Raw genomic sequence first — 25,292 nt, forward strand, 5'->3', positions numbered from 1 at the left:
CTTAATTTGTAAGTTCTTAATAAGTTACAATGCACTGCCTTTATTCTGCAACGAAGCATTTAGAGAAACAAGACTAGATGACAAGTAAGTTACATTGAACCTTTTTTCCCTGCTCAAGGGAGGCTAAAGCCAAATGCTGACTTACAGAATCATTGATTTGTGTTTTGTTTCAAAAAATGCCCAGTACTATTGTCTTACAGATAAAAATTGTTAGACTGGTTTTCTGTTCTAGAAATTTTAAAAATGTTCTGTTCTGGAAATATTAAAAATAATAATAATAATAATAATAATAATAATAATAATAATAATAATGAGAAATTCTAGGTCAATACAGAAAGATTAAGATTTAAATATTGAATGACTATCACATTTTTTCTTAGTGTATATAAGTTAATAAATGATGTTCTGTGGTTCAGAAAAATTAAAATGATTGTTTTAAGGGGATGAATTCTGTAAAAAGCTTGAAACTAATGGAATTCATGAGTAACTGTAACAAAGACTTCCCCAGTGCAGTGGTCACTGCACCAAGCCTGCTGGAGTTCAAGAAGCATTTGACAACACTCTCAGACATGTGGTTTGATTTTGGGTTGGTCCAGCGTGGAGCCAGGAACTGGGCTTGGTGATTCTCTTGGGTCCCTTCCAACTCAGGGTATTCTGTGGTTCAGTGGAAGACTTGTAATATTGCTGAACAGTGTTAATTCATGATCTGCCACTAAATGTTAAAATATGGTATTCTAGGCAAAGTAATCCACATAAACATAAAACATAAGCTTAAACCCACACCTTTTTGTTCTTGGGCTATGGCTTCTTCATTGCAGCTAGCCATTTCAGTATTTCAAATATTTTCTCAGCCTATTTATCACAATTCAAGTAATTTCTAAAATTTATAAAGGTGCAATTCATTTTAACATTTTTAGTAATAGACAAGTAGGCATTCATGGAAGCATGTTACATTTTTGTAATTGTTATTTTTATCAGAACAGTTGTCATACAAGCTCAACTCCCATGGCAGCCAATGGAAGTTGTGTCTTGAATAAGTAATGAACACACATTTCTGGACTGGGCTGTGAAAGCTTCAGCTGTTTTACTTATCACCAGTCCTACTGATAATTCCCATTTGGTTTTATTACTTTACAGAACTGTGAAGCTTATGTAAATGTTTTTACCACTTTTCTGAAGTCACACAGTATTTAATCATACCGAGTATTACTGAAATCAACAGTTTTACATACGTACCAGAAAAGGGACAATATCAGTTGTTTCCAAAACAGTATTTTGAAACACTATAATTGTATAAATAAAACTACATGATAATGCAGAATATGGCTCAATACTACGTGTCATTCTTTCTTTAAGACTAATAATGGACATTCATGGTCTGAGGTTATACATTGTTCATCTGAAAGACTTACAGGAGGAATTAAATGCATTTGAATTGAAATAGTAAAGGCTTCAAAAGAATATACAATAAAAGAATCTATTCAATTTGTAAGATAAAAGAAAAAAAGGAGGTCTCGGCTCTGGCAAATGGTCATTAACATATGGAAAGCCAATCAATAAGAACAATAATGAGAATTACTAGATGTGAATTAAGTGGCAGATACTTGTTATTGTAAAAGAAGGTCTAAGAAATTGCTGCATACCTGCGGAAATCCACATGTTCATGACTGAGAAAATTTGATAATGCTTTTGCATGATATTTCTATGCCCCTAAAACCGTTTTTGTTCTCTATATAATAAGAACTAAATCTGGATGTCACCTATAATGTTGCTTCAATTATACATTTTACAGAAAGTTGTTTATTCTTGGTCAATGTTAATGGTAGGCAATCTCTGAATGTTTTTAAAATACAGTGGCAAATCTTCCTTTTTTTTTTTTTTCCCCATTAAAGCTAGTATAGACTTTAATGTTTCAATACCTCCGTGAAAAGGATATTCAGACAGTCCAATCATTTCAGCCCTTACTGCCAAACAGTACTGACCAAAGCCAGAGTCAAAACGTTTGGGGACAGCTGGAATTTTTTGCTTAGTGTGGGTTTGGGGAGCATTGCGCAGGGGAACAGTAGATACAGTGCAATGCAGGAACAAACTCATTTGGAGGAAACTGGGCTTCAGATGAGTAGTTGATGAGACAGAAGTTCACAGTAAGAAGGACAAGATGGAGAAAAAAAATCAAAAACTCAGCTCTATTTTAAATGCTGCTCTTCGTTCTCCAGGGCACTTAATTCCATTTGCAGATAATTCCATGATCTGTCAATTTAAATACTTCCCGAGCTTTGATGCATGACAAATCCACAGCAATGTAATGGTATTACACATATCCATGATCATGATCAATACAATACTGCTGTTCCAAACTCGAAAAAAAAACTTAATGTCTGAATATCTGTCTAGTTCACCTAATCACATCAGCTCATTTAATAAAATATGCTACCTGTATCTACAAATCTTTCCTCTTTATATCTTTCCTGCTGAAACAGAACTATAATTCATATAACGCAACCTAAGCTCCACCATCACAAACTGATCCTAAAGATCACGTCTTTCTCTAATTACAAAATTGGTTGCAAAGGAGCCTAAAATTAACAAAAGTGTTACATGTGCTCAGCTCAGCCATGCTCTCCTCTACATTGTCATATGCCCAAGAGCTTTCTCCAGCCCTTCCTCCTTATTTGCTTTAGCAGCTATCCCACCTGCCCAAGCCTAGGAATATCTACAATTTCTTTAACACCTCTACATAACAGAATATGAAGTACTAAAAAGGTAGAACAAGATTTCTGGTTGTAAAAAATAACACTTTTTTGACAGTGCAAGATTACCATGGATCAGCATAGACTTGTTTGTTTGCTTGACTTTTACTAAACTGCAGCTAATAGGTAGAAAATATTTTTATTTAAGAATGAGAGAAATGAATCAATAGGAAAAGTTACTCAAATAAATGTATATCAAGGCACCTGATTAAACTTACCATGATTTTTTTCCTTTACTGTAAATACCATAACATATGGAGGAATAATACTAACGCACGGGGGCATACTATTTCTGTATTTATTGGTCTAAAGATATTTTCAAACTAAGGCTTTTCCTCTAATTTTTCTTGGTTATGCCCTTCTTCCAACACGATGCTAGTGCACAACAATTTTATCAATGTTATAGAGCACTTTCAAGATTCACAATGGTTAACTTTGCACAGAATCTATAAATGGCGTATAAAAAATTTGAGGCAGTCAGCACAAAAAGTGTACAACCTCTACCTCAAACATCATTAGATTTCATGGGATCTCATCATAGCCATTCTTATTTATTTTATATAATTATTTACAGACTGATCTTTAAAAACTTGCATGAGTGAAGTAAAACTATATGGACCTAACGTTTTGTAGGCTTAAAGTCTCTGAAGCACAGAATGTTCAACGTGTTAAATGTATACCCTGGGAGGAGATATAATAAATGAATATGAAGAAAAACAAACAAAAAAAGAAGACCAACAAACAAACAAATAAAAACCCACCAAAAACAAATATAGAAAATCGATAGCTTTAAAAAATGAAAAGTCCTAAAAAGCTCAGGAGAAATTTAGTATGTGTGCATGCTTATGTGTGCATAGACACCATCATATTGGGCTACACAATTTCAAGATCCACTTTTGGGTCCTTCCTGTAGAAATAGAAATAGGACTTTTTAATTTCAGAGATTTTTTTTTTCCAAAATGACATTAATCATGTACACTCCTTCCATATTTAACAGGAAAAAATGGGGTAATAATTGCTCTCTCTCTTTCAAATATCTGACTAGCCTGGATGACTTGTCTTCTTCAGGTTCATGTTTCTCGTTGACTGCAAAAACTGCATAATACTGGACTCCTCACTCTTTTAGAGGAAACCAGGCTTCTACCTAAACTGTTATTGCACTGCTGTCAAAGACATCAGGAGATAAAGTGTCAGGGACTGACCACAGCCCTCATTCCACATTTCCCTGCGCTGCTTCAGGGGGAGGAGGTGAAAGAGGGTGGATGGGGAAAGATGTTTTTAGTTTGTTTTCTTTGTTTCTCACTTGTCTAGCTTGTTAGTAATAGGTAATAAATTTCTCTAATCTCCCTATGCTGGGTCTATTTTGCCTGTGACAATAATTGTTGAGTGATCTCCCTGTCCTTATCTCAACCCTTGAGCCATTTCTATCATACTTTCTCCCCCTTTCCCTTTGAGGAGGGGAGTGAGAGAGGTTGTGGTGGAGCTCAGTTGCCCAGCTGGGTAAAACCACCACAGCACAATCTAGTGTCAAATGCATAACTACCAACAGTGAGTAGTTAAAATTTGTATGTATGGAAGAAATGGCACCCATAATATACAAGATGCCCCTAAAACCTTACACTAATGAACATTATTACAATGTCTACCACGAACGGTCCTGAGTAGCTGTCTGTGCAAAATGTATTTAGAATCTTTAAGAGCTCTCTTACTTTACAGTCTTTAACATTGTTATCATGTATTATCTTTCTACGGGGCCAGTCACTCTGCAAATGGGTCATAATTCAATACTTCTTTTATCCTCCTGGCTGCATGCGTAATACAAAGTCTTAGTAAATGGAAACCACTTAAATCTGCACTAAACAGAAAATGAGGAAAATTTCTTCTGCAGTACTCTTTATGTTTGCACAGTCAATTCAATGCGTTAAAGATGGACATAAGACACAGTTTAAAACCAAAATACGCAGAAAATAACCCTCTTTCAGACCCTGTTTTTGAGCAGAGTCCTTTGCATCAGTCTTGTTAATCTGCTTCCAAATCCTCAACCAACCAGTACTAATGTTTGTTTTGCTTTCATTTGTGTTTGTCTATTTTTTTTTTCCCTTTTCCACACATCTGATTCCTGGTTAGGATTTCTTGATTGCTTTAATCTAATTTAATTACAGCCTCTCGCTGAAGAGGATTGGGTTTGTGTTGTTGTTGTTTGTTTCTGGCTTTTTTTTTCCTTTCCTTAACTGTAGCTCTGGCTACATGTTTCTACCAAATTCTTCCCATCAGAACATGCGTGCTATTACAGGGCAGATGAGAAACTAATCCAACAGAATGGTAGCTCTATGAGAGAAATGGCATTAGGGAAGAGTCTACTTTCAGCTGGATCTCTTTCAACAGCAGTCAGCCCAATGCAGGTCATCCCAATGCAGCCATCCCGTTGAATGCCCCTATTCAGACCCACTCACTCTGTGCCTGTGCACAACTCATTAATCGCAAATCTTAGCCTGTCAAATCCCTTACCCCTTGGCAATTCTTTGTCTTGGTTTCCATCACTTCTCAGATGAAAATCTATGTGTTCTAACAGGAGAGGATTTTGTTGTATCTGTTGTATATCTGTTGTACTATCTGTTCTCTACCATGGTGAGTGTTTTGCCATATTTTCTGTATGCTTCACCTCTAAGAAGAGTCTAGACACCTGTGAAACCTCCTCTTGGGGTATACTCATTCCCAGATCGAAGAGCATCTAAGTACAGCTACCCTGTTAGTGCAGTCTCGGTATGGTTACAACATACTGACAGTGATGGAGCCTGAGGAAAGGGTGCTGTGTTTCCCTTCCAGGGCATCACCTCCACCTCTTCTGCTCCTTGCCCTCATTGCTCCACAGATACATTGGTAGTTATTATGGCAGACTTGATTGCATCTGCCTTCAAAGAGCTTATGCACTGCTGGTTTGCCAATGCTGGACTTCTCAACTATGTTCTAGGGGTTAGGAATGGTCTCTGATGATGGAGTGTGAACATACACTGCCTCCTGGCTGACCCTGTGGACTTTCAGCAGTAATAAAAGCTCTCTCTGACACTGTGCTTTGAAACAGCATGCCCCTGCTCCCCAGCACTGGAGCAGAAGTGTTTCTGAGCAGAATAGCTGTAAGAATCAAAACGGTCAGGAGAAATCGTTCTTCCTTAACCTCACTGTGAGAAACAGTGAAATGACTTGAGCTGAGTTCAGCCTGAGGCAGGTGCCTGGCATGGAGAACTTCCATCTCAAACTCAGGAAAGTGATAAACGACCTACAGAAAATGTTCATTACAAAGCAATAGTACATTTACGGGATACTATATTGTATTTGTACATTGGGATGAATGTTGTGTCCTCACCAAAAATACCATCCTCTAAAACTATGCAGATTATGGAAAATGCACATGTGAGTTCCTCAGACAGCTGCCAGCACTGGAGGCAAATAGCAACCTCCAAGCACATTTTTTGTCTACTCCTGGAAAGAACTTATCTATTTTGTCAAACTGAGATGTTTTTATGATATATGGACAAACATTCGCTAAGGGATAGGCTGAAAATACTACTTAATTTCCATTCCTGACTTAAGCTAGATTTCCAGCTTTTAAATGTGTCAGCCTACTGTAAAGGCCTTCAGTGCCACCTGGAATTTAGGGCTATTTTTACAGCATAAGCCTAATTTCCATCAGAATAGGGTTCAGAATGACCTTTATATCATGTTCTGACTTAGTCTACACTTTGATTGGGATATATGGAAAAATAATTAACAAGTTAGCTTCAGGCACTGAAAAAGAAAGTATGCAGTACAAGAAGAGAAAGAAAAGGAATTTTTACAAGTATGTAAGTAAGCAAGAAAGTAAAGCTCCCTTACAGACCCTGGGGGACTGGCAAATCCTTTCCCTTACAATAATATGGAAAGATAGTTTTCCTCTTCAAAATGTGCAAACGGAATAGCTCTGCATACCACAGCAGAATTACTGTGCCCCAGAATACAGCCTGGGAGCAAGCTGTCACAAAACTACAACATGCTGGACTCTGCTGTACAGTGGGTGGTAAATTAAAATCCTTGCAAATAAGCTAGATGCATCTTTGAGAATCTGACAGTGAGAGTAAGCAGATTAAATACCCCATCAACTTTCTGGGAAGTTTCTTGTCAGTAAACCATGGACATGGGGGTATTTTGCTTTTTTTCTTTCCTGAGCAAAGGTGTTACAGTCTCAACTTCTTGCAATAAATGCATCATCATAAATAAATGATCATTAGGGCATTATTTTCAAGAAGAGATGCCCTTTGTGAAATCCAATTTCATACCCACACTCAGTTAAATAGAGGTAAGGCAAACATATGCATAATTAGCCTATAGAAACATAAGCTATTTTTCATATGGAAACATAAATGTAAGCAAGATTTCAGATCTTTTTCACTTGAAGTCATAATGCAGTCGTCTAAAAATCAGCAGTCTGTTACTTGAACCAACTTCCCAGACATATCCTGGACATGTAATACAGCTCAGAGGAAGCAGTGTAGCAGGCTTCTGGAGAGCATGGAAGATAGTTTCCTGATGCAGCTGGTTAACGAGCCTACCAGGGGAGGTGCCCCACTGGACCTTCTGTTCACAAACAGAGAAGGACTGGTGGGAGATGTAGTGATCGGGAGCTGTCTTGGGCAGAGCGACCATGAAATGGTAGAGTTCTATATTCTTGGCAAAGTCAGGAGGGGGACCAGTAAAACTGCCGTCTTGGACTTCCGCAGGGCAGACTTTGAGCTGTTCAGATCACTGGTTGTCAGAGTCCCTTGGGAGGGGGACTCCTCTGAAGGGCAGAGGCGTCCAGGAAGGCTGGGCACTCTTCAAGAAGGAAATCTTAATGGCTCAGGAGCGGTCTGTCCCCACGTGCCCAAAGACGAGCCGGTGTGGAAGAAGACCGGCCTGGCTGAACAGAGTTGTGGCTAAAGCTTAGGAATAAAAAGCGGGTTTATGATCTTTGGAAAAGAGGGCGGGCCACTCAGAAGGATTATAAGGATGTTGTAAGGATGTGTAGGGACAAAATTAGAAAGGCCAAAGCTCATCTGGAGCTCAATCTGGCTACTGCTGTTAAAGATAAAAGAAAATATTTTTATAAATACATTAACATGAAAAGGAGACTAAGGAGAATCTCCATCCTTTACTGGATGCGGGGGGAAACTTAGTGACGAGAGATGAGGAAAAGGCTGAGGTGCTTATTGCCTTCTTTGCCTCAGTCTTTAGCGGCAAGACCAGTTGTTCTCTAGATACCCATTACCCTGAGCTGGTGGAAGGGAATGGGGAGCAGGATATGGCCCTCACTATCCATGAGGAAATGGTTGGCGACCTGCTACAGCACTTGGATGTACGCAAGTCGATGGGGCCGGATGGGATCCACCCGAGGGCGCTGAGACAACTGGCGGAAGAGTTGGCCAAGCCGCTTTCCATCATTTATCAGCAGTCCTGGCTATCAGGGGAGGGCCCAGTTGACTGGCGGCTAGCAAACATGACGCCCATCTACAAGAAGGGCCGGAAGGTAGACCCGGGAAACTATAGGCCTGTTAGTTTGACTTCGGTGCCAGGGAAGCTCATGGAGCAGATTATCTTGAGTGTCATCACGCGGCACTTGCAGGGCAACCAGGCGATCAGGCCCAGTCAGCATGGGTTTATGAAAGGCAGGTCCTGCTTGACGAACCTGATCTCCTTCTATGACAAAGTGATGCACTTGGTGGATGAGGGGAAGGCTGCGGATGTGGTCTACCTTGACTTCAGTAAGGCTTTTGACACTGTTTCCCACAGCATTCTCCTCGAGAAACTGGCTGCTCTTGGCTTGGACTGGCGCACGCTTCGTTGGGTTAGAAACTGGCTGGGTAGCCGGGCCAAAGAGTTGTGGTGAATGGAGTCAAATCCAGTTGGATGCTGGTCACTAGTGGCGTCCCCCAGGGCTCAGTACTAGGGCCAGTTCTCTTTAATGTCTTTATCGATGATCTGGATGAGGGGATCGAGTGCACCCTCAGTAAGTCTGCAGATGACACCAAGTTAGCTGTGTGTGTCGATCTGCTCGACGGTAGGAAGGCTCTGCAGGAGGATCTGGATAGGCTGGACCGATGGGCTGAGGCCAACTGTATGAAGTTCAACAAGGCCAAGTGCCGGGTCCTGCACCTGGGGCACAACAACCCCAAGCAGAGCTACAGGCTGGGAGATGAGTGGTTGGAAAGCTGCCTGGCCAAGAAGGACCTGGGAGTATTGGTTGATAGTCGGCTGAATATGAGCCAGCAGTGTGCTCAGGTGGCCAAGAAGGCCAACAGCATCCTGGCTTGCATAAGAAACAGTGTGGCCAGAGGGGCTAGGGAAGTGATTGTCCCCCTTTACTCGGATCTAGTGAGGCTGCACCTCAAGTACTGTGTTCAGTTTTGGGCTCCTCGCTACAAGAAGGATATCAAGGTGCTCAAGTGAGTCCAGAGAAGGGCAATGAAACTGGTGAGGGGTCTGGAGAACAAGTCTTACAAGGAGCGGCTGAGGGGGTTGTTCAGCCTGGAGAAGAGGAGGCTCAGGGGGTGACCTTATTGCACTCTACAGGTACCTTAAAGGAGGTTGTAGCGAGGTGGAGCTTGGTCTATTCTCCCATGCGCCTGGTGACAGGACGAGGGGGAATAGGTAAAGTTGTGCCAGGGGAGGTTTAGGTTGGATATTCGGAAGAACTTCTTTACGGAAAGGGTTGTTAGGCGCTGGAATGGGCTGCCCAGGGAAGTGGTTGAGTCACCATCCCTGGAGGTCTTTCAAAGACGTTTAGATTTAGAGCTTAGTGATATGGTTTAGTGGAGGACTTGTTAGTGTTAGGTCAGAGGTTGGACTAGGTGATCTTGGAGGTCTCTTCCAACCTAGACGATTCTGTGATTCTATAATTCTATGATCTCTTTAACTCTTTGATGAATGCACCTTTACAGCACCAAAAGGTAAAAGCATTTGCCGACATGAAGGAATAAAAGGCACTGAAAAACTGACTACACTATTTCTCTGTTCAAGCAAAAGCTGTATCTAATGTTCTAAACTATCTAACATAAAGCTAGCTCAAATGGAGCTAAGTAGAAACTTCCCACCTTCCACCACAAATAGTTAGGAGAAATCAAAAAATTTATAATTTAAAGTTATGAATTTATCCTAAAATAAAAATAAATTATGACTAGGGAAACATGGGGATTTTGATAATTTTATGTATATGGCTTGAAATCTATCAAAAATGGTAATTCAGTAAAAACTTTTTTTTTTTTTTGACAAAATTCAGTTCACATATTTGCAACTCTTTTCCAGTATGAATTCCTTTATTTATTTATTAATTTATTTATTAAAAACTCTTAGCAATGTTATTTCTGGAGATCCAGTAATTTCACAAGAGAATTAAAAAAGAATTCTATTTATCACTAAAATAAGATTGCATATTGGTTTAAAATGAACAGATTAGTAATGCTTAACAATTATGCCTGGCAAACACACAATAAATACGCTGCTTTACTGCCTCTACTCTGTGCATTTACACAAGTCCAAAAGGGGAACTCAAGACACAGGCATATTTTAACAGGAGTACATAATTTTCATTCTATTGTGCACTCTAAGCTAGGAAGTAGATGCTGGTTTTGCCCTGCCATTTCAGCATGCCACTGACAAGAATGGCTTCTAGGTTAGAAACCTCCATGATCAACTCACACAGTGAGGGTCTCACTGAGTCCAGGGACAGCCCCAGGAAGGGAGTGGAGCTCCAAAAGGCAATGGTGTTGCTTCCTAATATGCTACTAGTCTAAGCCAAATTCATTTAAATGTCAATGTGAATAAAAGAGAGAAACCTAGAAAGCAGGTAGACGAGAAAACAAAAGTCCATGGTCACTGCAGAAATCTAATAGGAAATCCAACATACTCTCTACAGTGAGAAAGAGTGTCCAGGCTATGTCCAGTAAGAAAGTTATTAAATAACTATTGGTTAAAATAAATTAAAATTACTTTTAATTACTCTTTTTTTTCCCATCATTTTATTTTTTCAAACACAATGACCGATCCATAGTTTCTTATCCTGCAAACAAGTTACAAGGCATACATTAAGACAATATACATTGGTGCTACAACACCTTCTTTAAAATCCTCTGATAAACAAGCCACCCGGGGCAGAAACAAAGCACCATTTTTAATAGCTAAATAAACCTGAGGTTTTCCTAACAGAAAAAAAAATGCTTTTATTGTATTGATAAGTTTTTAAGTATTTTCACTGAGATAGAATCATTGATGAGTTTGTTGAGATTATAATTATTCCCAAATCATATCTGCTGCTATATTTTCCTATTTCACATACCCTTTCTACTACTTGTAATTGCTGCTACTATTAATTGGTACTACATTCTTAATATCCATTACATACATAAATATGTGTGTGTGTTTTTAGATATTTTAGATTTAGATGTAAAAGACAGATATTTTATACATGTCCATATTTAGACATACATACACTCTTTTCCTCATCGTCTATCAATCTATATAGGTAAATACATTTGCCAGATTTATCCTAGTAGTCTTTCTACTGGTGATTTGAGCTGATTTGTAATAGACAGGAATCTTGAGCAAGTGAAGCTTCTGAGTCCTTGTGTATCATGGAACCCTCTGAACTCACTTAAGTGCAAAGTTAAGAGTTAAGACCTCTGTATACTCACAGGCCAAGCAGTTTCCCTCCTTTTTGGACCATGACACAAAAGTACAAGTCTTTAATTAGTTAGATGTTCTTTTTTTTTTTAATTATTATTTTTGACATCTCTTAAGTGCTATCTCTAGAGCATTTTTTTTTCCTGGAATATTTCCTATTGTACTTTTTTATGTCCTTTTGCCTCTTTTTTCAAATTAAACTTCATTCTAGAGACAGCAAACCTGTCCAATACAAGTCCCTTTCTTAATTTTCCATGGCATTTTCAAACCTTGCTGTTTCTCAAAACTGATTTTCCCTTTCTAAAATGCTTAAGTAAGTTTTACATAAGTTGAAATTCTATGGAAGGGAACAGATTAAATATCACAGAGAGCTGCTGAAAAGCAATGCTACTTTCCATGGGAAAAAAAAAGACTGCAAATAGTAGTTGCACATAGATATGTGATATGACCATCTGTTCATTTACATACCATGCCACAGAGTTGTTGTACGGATTGCTTTTTACCAATGTCTTTGAAGAAGAACTTCCTGTCATGTACTGAGTCTCTTCAATGCCAAAATTTCATTAAAACGATAAATTCAAACTCTTAAATAGCTTTTACTATCATGAAAGTCTAAAAACATGTGCATATCCTATATAGACGGAATACGAAGACACAAATGCCAGTTATCTAAAACACTAGACTTAAATCAATGACAACAAAAGCGAGGAATGTATTCAGTTAAGTTATGAACTCAAAAGGGCACATATTTATTATTTCATTCAAAGTCACAGTGTAAATGCCAGCAAACAAAGTGCCGCATGTTAAGCTGCATCATCTCTCATCTTGTCTTGGAAGAACTACTCTTTGATATCTTTAGAAACAATTCCAGACTCCTTGATGAAAGGGGGGAATACATTAAATCACGGGGAAGCATTTCTGAGATGCAAAGATTCAAATAGTAGGACATCCAACAGAAGCTGATACACTAGGCTTAAAAATAATTTTCAACAAAGCAACCTCCTTTTAGCTAAATAACAGACTTAAAAGACTCATACCACATGGAAACAAATCTCCATGAGAACTGTCCCTAGGTTTTCCTAGCTAGCTTTCACAGGATTCATGAGCTTCTGTGACAGTAAAACTATTCAACTGATCTGAAATGCAAAATAAATGAACAGATATGTACAAGTAGCTCAAAAGAGTGTTTAGATGTCTATAACAACAACAACAAAAAAAGAAAGATATTTAGATGAAATGGAAAAAAAAAAGATCTAGATCAATGCTTACTCGGAACAAGGGTAAGAAAAAACTAATTGAAACATTCAGGAATGTTTAAAAAACTCCTTGTTCCTGCTTTGGTTAAACACCATGCAAAACATAAGTATGGTTTGTCTTAGAAGAAGTATGTTTAATGATTTATAATTACAGTTCGTTGCTTAGACTGAAACATTCTGACGCTGAATTTCACCCCAATGAAATACCATCCCTATAGAGACATACTCACAGGGCATGTATGGGATTATTCATATTCATTCTAGGGGTTACAAGAGTCAGAGAAAATTTTAGAAACTTTACTTCTACGAGATTATTTGGGGAGGTGGCAGGGGGAAGCACTGTCAGAGAAGCTAAACACTACCCCAAGAGCAGAGAATGGGAAATAGTATTATTTTATCTCTTTGATTAAAACAGAAAAAATAAATCCTAGTTTTGATCCCAACCACAGGTCAATTAAAAGTTTATAATGTTCATAAAATGTTCCTGTAATTGTCACAATCTTCACAAAAGCAGTGTGAGTTGCAATTTATTGTACAGTGTAATTTTTAGTAAGTAAAGGTACAGTTTGGAAAACTACTATGTTATATGTTACCCTCCAGTGAATCTTCTCATCTTTCCTCCCCTGCAATTGTTATACTAAATATGGTTTCTTACCTAAGAGTATTTATGCGACAGTCTAAGGTACTTGTAGTAACTAAATTTTGGGCCTTGCAGCTGGAACTGCCTGCTTGCCTCCCAGTGACAATACTGATCAGAACTGGAATTGGGAAGTTAATTACACTACATTCAGATAAATGTTGTAAGCTGGATGAAATGGGCTGCTGTTTTGGGAAAATAACAAAATCTGCTAGCTTAGAGCTTTGCTTTCTGCCCATACAAAGCACATCTCTTCAAGATGACCACAATCCCCTGACATTTCTGAGAAAGTCTCCAGGTGGCTCCATGGGGCTTTGGATGCATTTTCTACTTGTTTTTCAGCACCCCTGCATCTTTCAAGTCATGACTGCCTTCCTACTATGAGGAATAATATCTGTTTTAAGCAGAACACACAGCTTTATAAAAATCAATACAATCTGAGAAATGAGTTATATTAGAACAACCCTGTAAAAATGCATTAATCTTTTACTTTAAAAACAATTACATCTGGTCAGATATTGAAGTAAAATCAATAGGAGCTATAAATTAAAAAGCATCTGATGAGGTAGTATTGCTTATTAAATTTTAAGGTATAAATAATATTTAGTTGAAGAACAATTACACTTTATTCATAATTTTTCCTCTGGAAAAGTAAGAACATATGTTTATAACATGAGTTTAAGTATAACTTCATTCTCACGTGCACTTCGCCATATTTAAAACTGTACTCCTGCTTTTAATGCAACTGGCTGCTTTTGATTTTGACTTCTTCAGGAACAAAAGTGTGTTTTAATGTTAAAATATATATTGTGCTTCCAGGTTGCACTTTCACTACAGGTACTTTAAGCTCCGCTCTAGCAAACACAAGCCTAAACACATGCTCACAAAGACAACAGGTCTACTATGCACTGACAGTTAAATGGACTATTCAGATATACTAACTTTGTATATAAATGCTTTGCTGAGGATGATTCAAAACAAGGTATGCACAGCTGTGCTGGTAATCATTTTTTCATCTTATGAAATTTCTAAAAAAAATAATATCTATACTTGTATATGCCTTATTTGATTCACAGTCACGTTTCACATAAATATAGAGTTGGATTATACTCTGGTAATATCTAGCAGAAGAATTTAAGATCCAGAGTTTGCTCCTGAAGGCAAAGATCAGAACTGTTTTCCCTAAGGTACCCTTTTTAAAGAGGAAATTTTCTTATGAATAGGGAAAAAAAGCTCATTGTGCACCAGGAGAAGTCTAGTCAAAATAAATCCTGAAAAAAAACTTCAAATTCATCTTTTTTTTTTTTCAAAGAAAAAGTAATTCCTGAAAATTCAAATGATGTGAAGCATCTATATCAAACAACCAGATTAAATAACAAATAAATACTTTTGCAGGTATTTCGTCATGCTCCCTTGTAACATAATGTCTGAGAAGCTGAGATTTATTTGCACTAATGTTTATAAATATGTGTTTTGTCTCATATTGCAAATTTATTATGTAGATGCTAGAGGCATTTGCTCATTTCTCCGATTCAGAGAACAAAACATTCTGATGCTCTTTGTTTTTATATTTCTAGCTGATGATTTGTCCGTGTGGCTATATCTATCTGCACTGCTGTATCAGTGCAGATCCCACATGTACACCCCTACTGCAAGCAGCATCCTCTTATGGCATAACTAACATGAAAAGGTCACTTGTGTTTCCATTAAGAATTTTCATATAAAAATTTATAATGGTATAGCTATTACTGCACAAGTAATGGTGATACATATTTTGAATGTCAACAAACCCTGAAAGTGTGAGAAATACAGTAATACAAATAATGACTGAAAATTAGATGCAGTTCATTGAACCAACCACAGTTAAGTAAATTGAGTTTGGAACATATATGACAAAGTCTTGGAGGAAAATATTTGAAAAAATACTTCTGTGAAAGACTCACCCAGATAATGGGTGAATTCAAGGGGATTATGAAAGTTTAGGAATATTATGTGATAGAACAATGCTCAAGACATTCATTGTAAATTTTTGTCTGAGCTATGCTGAACACAGGAATTATGTGGAGAAATAACTAAAGCAGCGATACAGGGCACAGTAAAACAAAGCAGCTAGAGATGAATAAAAATAAACTATTTAAATGAGTATGAAAGCAAGCGTACAACTCCGTTGTCTGGCACTCCAAATGGCATGGTTTCCAGAAAAGCTGAATATAGAACTTGTAGGCTTCTGTCAAACTACTGAAATTTCAGCTAGTGAGCCTAGCAGACAGCTGTAGTGGAGCCCATGTGGCTATCTTATAAATTTCACTTCCCTCCTGTTATGCATTTTCAGCTGATGTGTCTAGTTAGTTTGGCGAGCTCATGGACATGGGCTGTCACCAAAAACTGCAGTGTTGTTCAAAATGGAAGGAAGCAGGCTCTGTCTTCATGAGATGCTCCACTGGTTGCAACAGGAATGACTATTTATCAGTGTACAACCACAGCAAGATTGTATTGGACATTACTGCAATGCGTTAATATATACCTCAAAAGACTCTCTACAAAATGTGCATACCTACATCAGCTCCACAAGGAGAAAAAAAAAAAAAAAAAAAAAAAAAAAAAAAGGTGCTTTTCTTTCATTCCTATCTTAAAAAGGGGACAGACAACCTCCATGCATCTCCTTTCATAACTGACTCTTCTATTAAAAAGCTGCGATAGCTACTAGCATATTTTCCATTAAAGTTTCAAAACTGACACATCTCTCAAGAAACAAATAGTTAAAGTCTTATTCTTTCTAAAGCTCTTCCTCTCTTTGTTTTGTAGTGGTTTTCCTCATCACAGTCATGCTTTCCTTCTATTCCACTACTATCTTCATGTTGAAAGCTCCCTTTTGCTTCTTTCTCTGTTCAGTGCTATTCTTAACTATTCTGCCCCTCTCACATCCTACTTGTGGCTTTGTTCTCAGTCCTTTCATTTATTATTCCCCACCGTATCCTAATTACTTATATTGCTCCCAATTTGTAGGTTAGTGTTGTAAACAGTTAGTATTAAATCCTTCATTGCCATTTTCCTCTTTTTTGTTCACTTTTCATACCTTTTCTCCTTTGGTCCTCTGGAGACATTTACTTCTTTTAACAAGCCACTATAAAATAACTTCCTATTCATCTGATGTTTCAGCTCACTAAGTTTATACAACCTAATGCCATTTCAAATATGTTAATCTGTTTAGCAGCATTCTTCTTTGGTACATCTTCCCTTTCTTTAAATACTCCCAAGCTAATGGACTGCCAATTAATTACAAATAGTTAATCTTTGCAATAGAATAAGCACTACGTATTTGTGTCTCTTAGAGAGCTCCTAAACTAATTTTTATGACTGTGTTGTTAACTGTTCTCACTACTTGGCAGTCTGTCAATGGAAATAAAAGTTCACTGAGCAGATATCCATGCCACAGTTTGCTGTATGTTTATTTTGAGCTGCATGCTTCTGCACCCTCTGCCTTGCCCTTCTTTCACTCCTTGTTCCCAAGCTGTGCTGTCTTGAACGATGCAGATCATGCAGCTGATTGAGCTTCACCAGCATAAAACCAAATTAAAAACTAGCACAAAAACTGATTTTTTTTGGATTCCTGATAACATCTTACCTAGCCTGTTGTATAAAGCCCCATGTGCCAGCTTAACCAGTGAAAAAATACGAAGGAAGAAACAAGTGGCAGGGGAGATTTTGAGTTATTACTGGAGGAAATGTTCACCAAAGACTATCTCCCTATCTCCTGGTGATTCTGAGCTGAGAAAAAGAAAGCCAAAAGGAAGGGGAGCAGACAGAAAAGAACCCAACACTAATATGAATATTTAGCATGTGTTATGACAAATATAAGCCTGGTCAAAATATATATTTTTAAAAGGTAGCTCTCAAGTTACGGTCACCATGATCGATGTGTAATCATAAATTCTTCATACCTGCTGAGGTTGGTTCCTCTTCAATGGAGGCTGTGCAAATGGGGGGAGTGGGGACAGGGACAGGGGTGGGGGAAGGGAAGAGAGAGGAGGGAGAGAGAAAAAAAAGAGAGATGAAGAAATCCAAATAATGCAAATTGATTTATTAATTAACTTTTCTTAGTATAAAAGAAATAAAACATCATGAAAGAATTGATTATTCTATCTCGTTTGATAAACTTGAGTAACAGATGTTTCATCGAAGTAAACAACTAATCTAAAATGCGTTAAGTTCTTGGTTTCTATTTATAACTTACACTCATAGGGTTTCCCTCCAGTGGGATAGGCCCAATATTGTGATAGCAAGGCTGAATGGAAGAGTTTTGTTTAACCTCTCTGCCGTCATATTTGCTATCAGACCTAGCTGTTCCAGTACTAAAAAAAGTGCAGTTCTTAAGGTACAGACTGCATTTTTTTAAAAATCAGCTGCAGGACCCCTTCTTTAGTTAGCTAACAAAGACTTCTGCCTGATGACACAGAGACACAGTCTACATCTTTTTCCCATCTCTTCATCACCCACCCCTTATGCATCCTTCCATTTCTTCTCAAGTTTGTGCGGGCGGTAATAGTTCAATGATTCCAAAATTAAACAATTAAGGAGCAAATCTGGAAGGGATTTTTTTGTTTGTTTGTTTGTTTCTCCTCATAGAACAAGGGGGTGCCTTTTTGATGCTCCAATCCAGCTGTTTACTGCCTAAGGAAAGCAATTAAAACAAATGTCCATAGCAGAACCTTTCCCTTTTGACCACAGGTAACCACTAAATTGCTTTAAGTTACCGTCAGAAAGCACCTGTGACTGTGGACAATCTATTACCCATACATACAAAAGAAAGAAACAGACATATTCCCAGTAAAACTGTACTGTAAAAGTACATCTGTGACCTAGTTCTTTGCTTGCAGTCAGTATGTTTTATATATACATGCATCATAAAAATGGTCTTCTCACAGTCTTGAGAAGTTTTCAATGACAGAGAAAGCAACAGTCAAGCACTTCTCACCTGGGCACTCTAAAAGCACTGTGAAGTCTGAGACGACTCTCCATAAATGTGATATAGAGACCCACTTAAGATAGTAAACACATCTACCTGTACCATATTTTTTCTCTTTTAAACAGTCTCTTCTACCAGTTGAAATGTAAGCTGCTTCTGTTTGATTTCTTGCAGAATCAGTTCCACAAAAAAAAATTTCCAAAGAAGCCCTCTTTTCAGCCTGTCAACGTACCCATTTACTTAGGAGCCTGTCAGACTGTAAAGGACAATGCTCCTACATCCTTGGGAGACATTCATCCACCCTGACGGATGGCTTCAGAGCTTGCAGGTGGCACAGATAAAGATTTCAAACATTTTCACAAAGATCAAGTTTGGTAAACCATGCCTTTTTTTGCCTTCAATATCATTTCATGTATATAACATATATGTACTGCATTTAAGTAAAATGTGTTGCAGAAGATTTCAAGATGACAAAAGAAAAGAGGGAAAATAACACCCTATTGTTCTTAAATTAAACTAATACTATACACCGTTAATTCAATGTTGTACATTACAACAGCTAAATGCATGAAAAGAAACTGAGTTTTTAAATCTTGAGAGCAGAATCAGAAGTAAATAAATGGATTACAAACTCAATCAATCAAGGTTGTTAATACTTCCTAAGGAATCAGTGGCAGAGAGGAAGACTAGACAAACTGAGCGCATGATAAAAGTTAGAACTTCAGTTATTAAATTTTGCGAATGTCAATAATTTCCATTATCTGCAAGAGGAATTGCTGTTTGAGCAACAAATAATTAAAAATTATAGTGACACTGCATTAAAGCTGGTTAAACAGAAATATTCAATTATATAAAGAATATTCATTCCAGTAACAATTTTTTTTTAGACTGCTATTTGAGTATTATATGTAGAATTAATTATTGTGATGAACAAACACTAGCATTAGCAATTCAAAAATAGACTCTGTTATGACTCTTATGGTTGTTTCAATGGGACTACTCTGCACTTAGGTACACATCTAAATAAAATAGGATAGCTGAATCTCAGCTGAAATAAATCATTCAGATGCCAAGACAGCTAGATAATGTTACTTCTCTGTTTAATGAATTACTTTTGACTATTTGACTGCTGATTTAGAGTCTATCAGACACAGACAGTGTTTGTTCCTATTCCATGGGTGCTGAATTGTCTTACAGATAACCATAACGACTGTACTTGGTAGTCTCATTTTTTTTCTCAAAATCATGTGCAAGATAATAAAGTTCTTTAAAATAATGCTGTAACCTTTAGTGAGACTAGAATTACTCGATGTATATCTTGTCAGAGACCAATATATTTAAACACAAAACCCTGACTGGCTGAATTAACACGGTACGAAGTCAGGTGTCACCAATGAAAATTAATCCATTTTCCTCAATGTGGTCTAGTTACATGACAGGAGTTCAGAACTGCTTTTGTAAAAGGCAGAAGACCTACTTCTAGTTGTCAATAACGTATTTCTTAATCCTGGACAGGAATTAAAGATGCATATTAAAAAGCAAATGTGAAAATACAGTTATGAACTTGTTTGTACTTCATGCATACCTTCTTTTTAATCAAATGAAGTTAATCTCTTGTTGTATGTGTATTCTTTCATGCCACACAGCTTGATAAACCATGTTTAAAAAACCAGCTTTCAGTAAGCTATTGAATACTCAAAGAATAAACATTTTTTGCTTTATCATACCACCTCAGATGCAATGTCAGCTCTCTGCTTTCTTAGTTAAGTAAATGCTATAAATTACCATGCCAAAAATTTCCTACACAATGCCACCTTTTTTTTTTTTTCCATCAGCAGTGATTTAAAACTCGAAGTTATTTTTAAAAGTTGTTTGTACAGTAAGTCATCTCCATAGTAATTATCCATAATTTACTTTCTTTACTTATTTCAGAGGAGTGGTTTATGGAGTCATCTGGAGTTGCTTTGCTGGACTGATGCTGACTCTCTACACCAGGCAGTGAATCAGAGTAAGAAAGGTCCCCTCCTCCCCACTGCATGGAGGAGCTGGGTGTCTGACAAAGGCATCCCCCAGCAGCTGCAATGGACGTGACAACAGTCTCGCGTGACAAAGCTATGAACTACTCTGCAGCTCTAAAGTGTTTTCAAGAATATTTTTCTTCCCCTTTTAATGGATCCTTGACAAAATTTAATAAGACATATGGAAGCACAAACATTGACTTTTCCCTTCTTAAGAGAAGATCAGATGCACATTTGGGAAAATTCCATCTGTTTTTCCTCAGATGTGAATAATACTGGAAAGATACTGGGGAAAGAAAACAAGACACGGGCTGATTTAGAAATATAATAAGGATACATATGCTCCAACATACAGGAGCTTGAGAAAGTGCTCGGATAATATCTGAGCAACTATTCCAAACTTCAGATTATCCCTGATACAATGCTAGAAGGCTGGACAAGTCTGGAAAAAATCTTAACTCTGACACACAGGAAAGCTGAAGTGAACCTCGTGAGGTTCAACATGACCAATTGCAAGATCTTGCACCAGCAGTGTGCATTTGCAGCCCAGAAAGCCAACCGTACCCTGGGCTGCACCAAAAGCAGTGTGGGCAGCAGGGAGAGGGAGGGGATTGTTGCCCTCTGCTCTGCTCTCGTCAGACCTCACCTGGAGCCCTGCGCTCAGCCCAGGAGCCCGTAGCAAAGGAAGGACAGAGGCCTGATAGAGTAAGTCCACAGTAAGGCCATGAGGATGATCAAAGGGCTGGAGCACCTCTCTTTGAGAAGACAGGCTAAGGGAGTTGGGGTTGTTCAGCCTTGAGAAGAGAATGCTCTGGGGAAACCTCATAGTGGCCTTCTAGTGCCTAAAGGGGGCTGCAGGGAAGCTGGGGAGGGACTCTGTGTTAGGGGGTGTAGGGATAGGACAAGGGGGAATGGCTTTGAACTAAAAGAGGGAAGATTTAGATTAGATGTTAGGAGGATATTCTTCACTCAGAGGGTGGTGAGGCCCAGGCCCAGACTGCCCAGAGGAGCTGTGGCTGCCCCATCCCTGGCAGTGCCCAATGCCAGGCTGGATGGAGCTGGGGGCAGCCTGGGCTGGTGGGAGGTGTCCCTGCCCATGGCAGGGGGTTGGAACTAGATGGTCTTTCACCAGCCCAACTTTCCAAACCAAACCATTCTGTGATTCTCTGATTCTGTGGTACTATGAAGGAGGCAGAATCAGTCTAACAGTGTATTGTATTACATGATACAGAATCACAGAACCACAGAATGGTTGAGGTTGGAGGGGAGCTCCAGAGATCATCTAGATACATTACGTTATATCTGAGTTTATATTAAGGTTTGTCTTAATTTTACATTAACGTGAAATATGTTTGCCCTTAACATGAATAAAATGTATGAATCATGTGTAAAAGAATAAACTTAGATATTTGTTCACATCTCTGTAGAAACAGCTATGCAAGAGCTCTGCAAAATGATTCAGATAAACCACCTGTGAACAGCAGGATCCAACTTTTTCTGAATGCAACTTCAAAAATAAATGATATTCCACTCAGCATTACATCTCAGGGTCTCTGAGGACCTGCATGCTAATGCGGCTGACTGACTGACTTCCCATAAACTCAGCATCAGTCATTATGACTTCAATGTTAATTATACAGATGTTTCATTAAAAATACCCACAGAGTTAGTTTGTCTCTTCATTCACTCCCTAGTCCTCAGAAATCAGTTCATTTTTCCATAAACTGGCTCGATTTTCTTCAGCTCACAGCATGCCCCTGTGGGCAGTATTGCCACTACGGATGTGGCAACCCTTCATCACATCAAGCAGAGAGTTGAAACAAGATGGAGAGGCTCTGCAGAGGGATCTGGATAGGCTGAACTGATGGGCCAAGGCCAACTGTATAATGTTCAACAAGGCCAAGTGCCGGGTCCTGCACTTGGGGTAAAACAAACCCCCTACAGGACAGGGGAAGGGTGGCTGAAAGCTACCTGGTGGGAAGGGACCTGGGGGTACTGGTCGATAGCTGGCTGAATAGGAGCCAGCAGTGTGCTCAGGTGGCCAAGAAAGCTAATTGCATTCTGGTTTGTGTCAGGAAGTGATTGTCCCCCTGTACTCAGCTCTTGGGAGGCCGCACCCCAAAAACTGTGTTCATTTTGGGCCCCTCACTACAAGAAGGACATCGAGGTGCTGGAGTGTGTCCAAAGAACAGCAAAGAAGCTGGTAAAGGATCTGGAGAACATGTCTTACAAGGAGAGGCTGAGGGAGATGGTTTTATTTAACCTAGAGAAAAGGAGGCTCAGGGGAGACCTTATCATGCTCTACAATTACCCTAAAGGAGGTAGCAAGGTGGGGATTGGGCTCTTCTCCCAAGCACCAAGTGATAAGATGAGGGGAAATGGCCTCAAGTTGCATCAGAGGAGGTTTAGGTTGGATATTACAAAAAAATTCTTTACTGAAAGGGTTGTGAAGTATTGGAACAGGTTACCCAGACTAGTAGTTGAGTCACCATCCCAGGAGGTCTTCAAGAAAGTGTAGATGTGGTACTTAGTGACATGGTTTAGTGATGGACTTGGCTTTGGGACTACACTAGGTTAAAGGTTGGACCAGATGATTTGAGAGGTCTTTTCCAACCTAAATGATTCTGTGATTCTATGTTTATCTACAAGGTAATTGTCATCCCAAGTTATTTACAGTGGAGAAGCAAACACCAAGAAAAACAGTTTTTTTTTCAAGACGAATAATTTGCTTGTCTCCATTACGATCAATTCGTACCACCGTTTGAATCAAAAATTAGCAGGTCACTGAGTAATGGTCAGCAGTAACACAGGAAGTTTGTGATAACGCTATACTGAAGATGGATAGATAACATATTAGGTAAGGCCAATTTTTAAGCTTTGCTGCCTCTTCCCCACCTTCCCTTGCCTCTCTTTCTTTCACCTGCCATTCAGAAACCTGGTCTAATGATGTGATGCTTGGGGCTGTTGCTATCTTCCACTCAGTAATACTAAATAATTAGAACTTAGTAATACTAAGCATTAGAACTGAAATGCGCAGTAGGAATTACCATACCAACATTAAACTGCTTTGTATCTCTTTTTAATTTTCAAAGTAGGACACCTTTCTACTTCTCTGCTAGATATGAGACTCCAGTTATATATTCTAGTTTAAAATATGATTGGCAATGAATCTGGAAAATGCACCATTTATGACACTCAGTCAAATATATATCTGTTAGTGTGAGTTTTTATTTCAATTTTACAGTGAGGTTGGGTTTGTTCTATTACTGTATGTCTTTTTCTGTCTAGAAAGTGTCCTATTGGGACACCAGTACGTCTTTTGATATTCACAGGCCCACAGGAACAGCTGTGCTTCCTTCTATCTTCTGTTGGCTAAGTTGTGTTTGCAACTATTCTTAAATAAAATAACATCAAGAAATAGGACATCAGGCAACCCACTAGTGCGTGTCAGCAATCACTCACTATGAACTGACCAAACTGTGCTTGAACGATGAATGGAAAATAGAAAAATTCTTTAATTAAGAGTTCCCAGGAAAGCCTGTACCGCTTCATAAAGTAAATCTGCACTCTTCATAGGTTTACATTCACTGAGAACTTAAAGACTATGGAAAACCTATTCCTCCTCTCACTATTTTATTTCAAGAAAATCACTTCTAAGAAAAAAACTGGGTATCTTAGCAAAATTTCAGGTATTGCTAAAATGTAGAGTATTAACTTCTTTAAAATGACAGTGGTGGAAATACCAAGAGTGGTGGTTAATTCATCTCCAATATTTTTCCTCGTTTTCTAAGCATCAGGGTCTGGTGCTGAATGAGAAAATGTTTAAATATGAAACAAATGTTTCCAAAGATTTAGTTGGCGGTTAAATTCTATATTTTTCAGAAGACAAGACTGGATAATGATTTTTGTGTTTCTTGCCTTTGCATTTACAACTTTGTAGAACAAGGAAGTCAATGCAGCGCTTAGTATTTGGCAGGATGCTCTGCTAAGGAAAACAGAGTAAAAAGATTTGTTTTTAAAACAATTATTCAGTTCTTAGTCAGTTGCGGTTCCTGCCAAAGTTTCAAGTGCTGCCAAAGGCACAACGGTGCTTAAAGCTGTAATTCTGAAACCAGGAGTAGTCTGTCATGACTTGAAATATTGCTCAATTCTACATACACACACACACACACAGTGCCATATGCACTGTTTCAAGAAGATGTGCATGTTCCAAAAGAGCAAAAAATATAATCAGGAAATATCCTAGTGCTTTATGTACAAAATCAAATGTTCTCAAACAGCTAAGTGACTAAGACCATAAATCAGTGTACAGTAGTCTTTGTTCCTTTAAATTTCTGAGAGCATTCTCCAACAGCATAACGTTAACATTAATTTGTAAAAAAAGCTATGAAATATAGTTATGTTTAAGTACCTATCTGCTAGCATGTGCTACACTAGTGATTCCCAAACCTATAGATAATATCCCCATAGCTACACATGGAAAGCCTCGCCTTCCAAGCCAAATAATTTAATATTTTCATACATCAGACACATACCTAAAGCTTTTTCACTTGGTTGTTTTGTGTGTCTGAAGGGAATTTTGACCTGTTATTCTTATGTGAATAGAGAATTTGTTAAAAGTATAGTATATCACACTATAAACTAATAATAAGGATGATGATAACGATCTTATTTTATGGGTATTCCCCCTCTCAGGGAAAAACAACAACAACAAAAACATAATAAAAGCCAACTCTGATGCTCACAATGTGTTTGAGTCTGGTTTTGGACTTGCATGGGAGGCCAGGTTAACTATCCCACTGCAAATGTGTGACGAAGGGCTTGATTCAGGCTAAGATAAATGTGCCCGAGTCCCATGCTAGATTTACAATTCCTTTGTATTAGAGGCTGCAAAATCTGTTGCATCTCAATCCGAGCAGATGACAGATGATGACTGAGAGGGCAGTTTGGTCTCCTTTCGAGAACAGCTTACTTAGA

The 25,292-nt window shown here is 38.3% G+C and overlaps 1 protein-coding gene across 2 annotated transcripts in view; it reads right to left on the reverse strand.

The window, feature by feature from the left end:
* The window catches only part of EDIL3 (EGF like repeats and discoidin domains 3), a 269,638-nt gene that overhangs the window by 141,008 nt on the left and 103,338 nt on the right, over window positions 1-25,292 (reverse strand). Inside the window, exon 3 of one of the 2 annotated variants that reach the window (XM_035563212.2) lies at window positions 17,273-17,302. The exons of the other annotated variant lie outside the window; for it this stretch is intronic. Within the exon in view, the coding sequence (XP_035419105.1) occupies window positions 17,273-17,302 (30 nt within the window). The remainder of the gene's footprint in view (window positions 1-17,272; window positions 17,303-25,292) is intronic. 2 annotated transcript variants of the gene reach the window in all.

This window comes from Cygnus atratus, chromosome Z, assembly GCF_013377495.2.
Source record: "Cygnus atratus isolate AKBS03 ecotype Queensland, Australia chromosome Z, CAtr_DNAZoo_HiC_assembly, whole genome shotgun sequence".
NCBI lineage: Eukaryota > Metazoa > Chordata > Aves > Anseriformes > Anatidae > Cygnus > Cygnus atratus.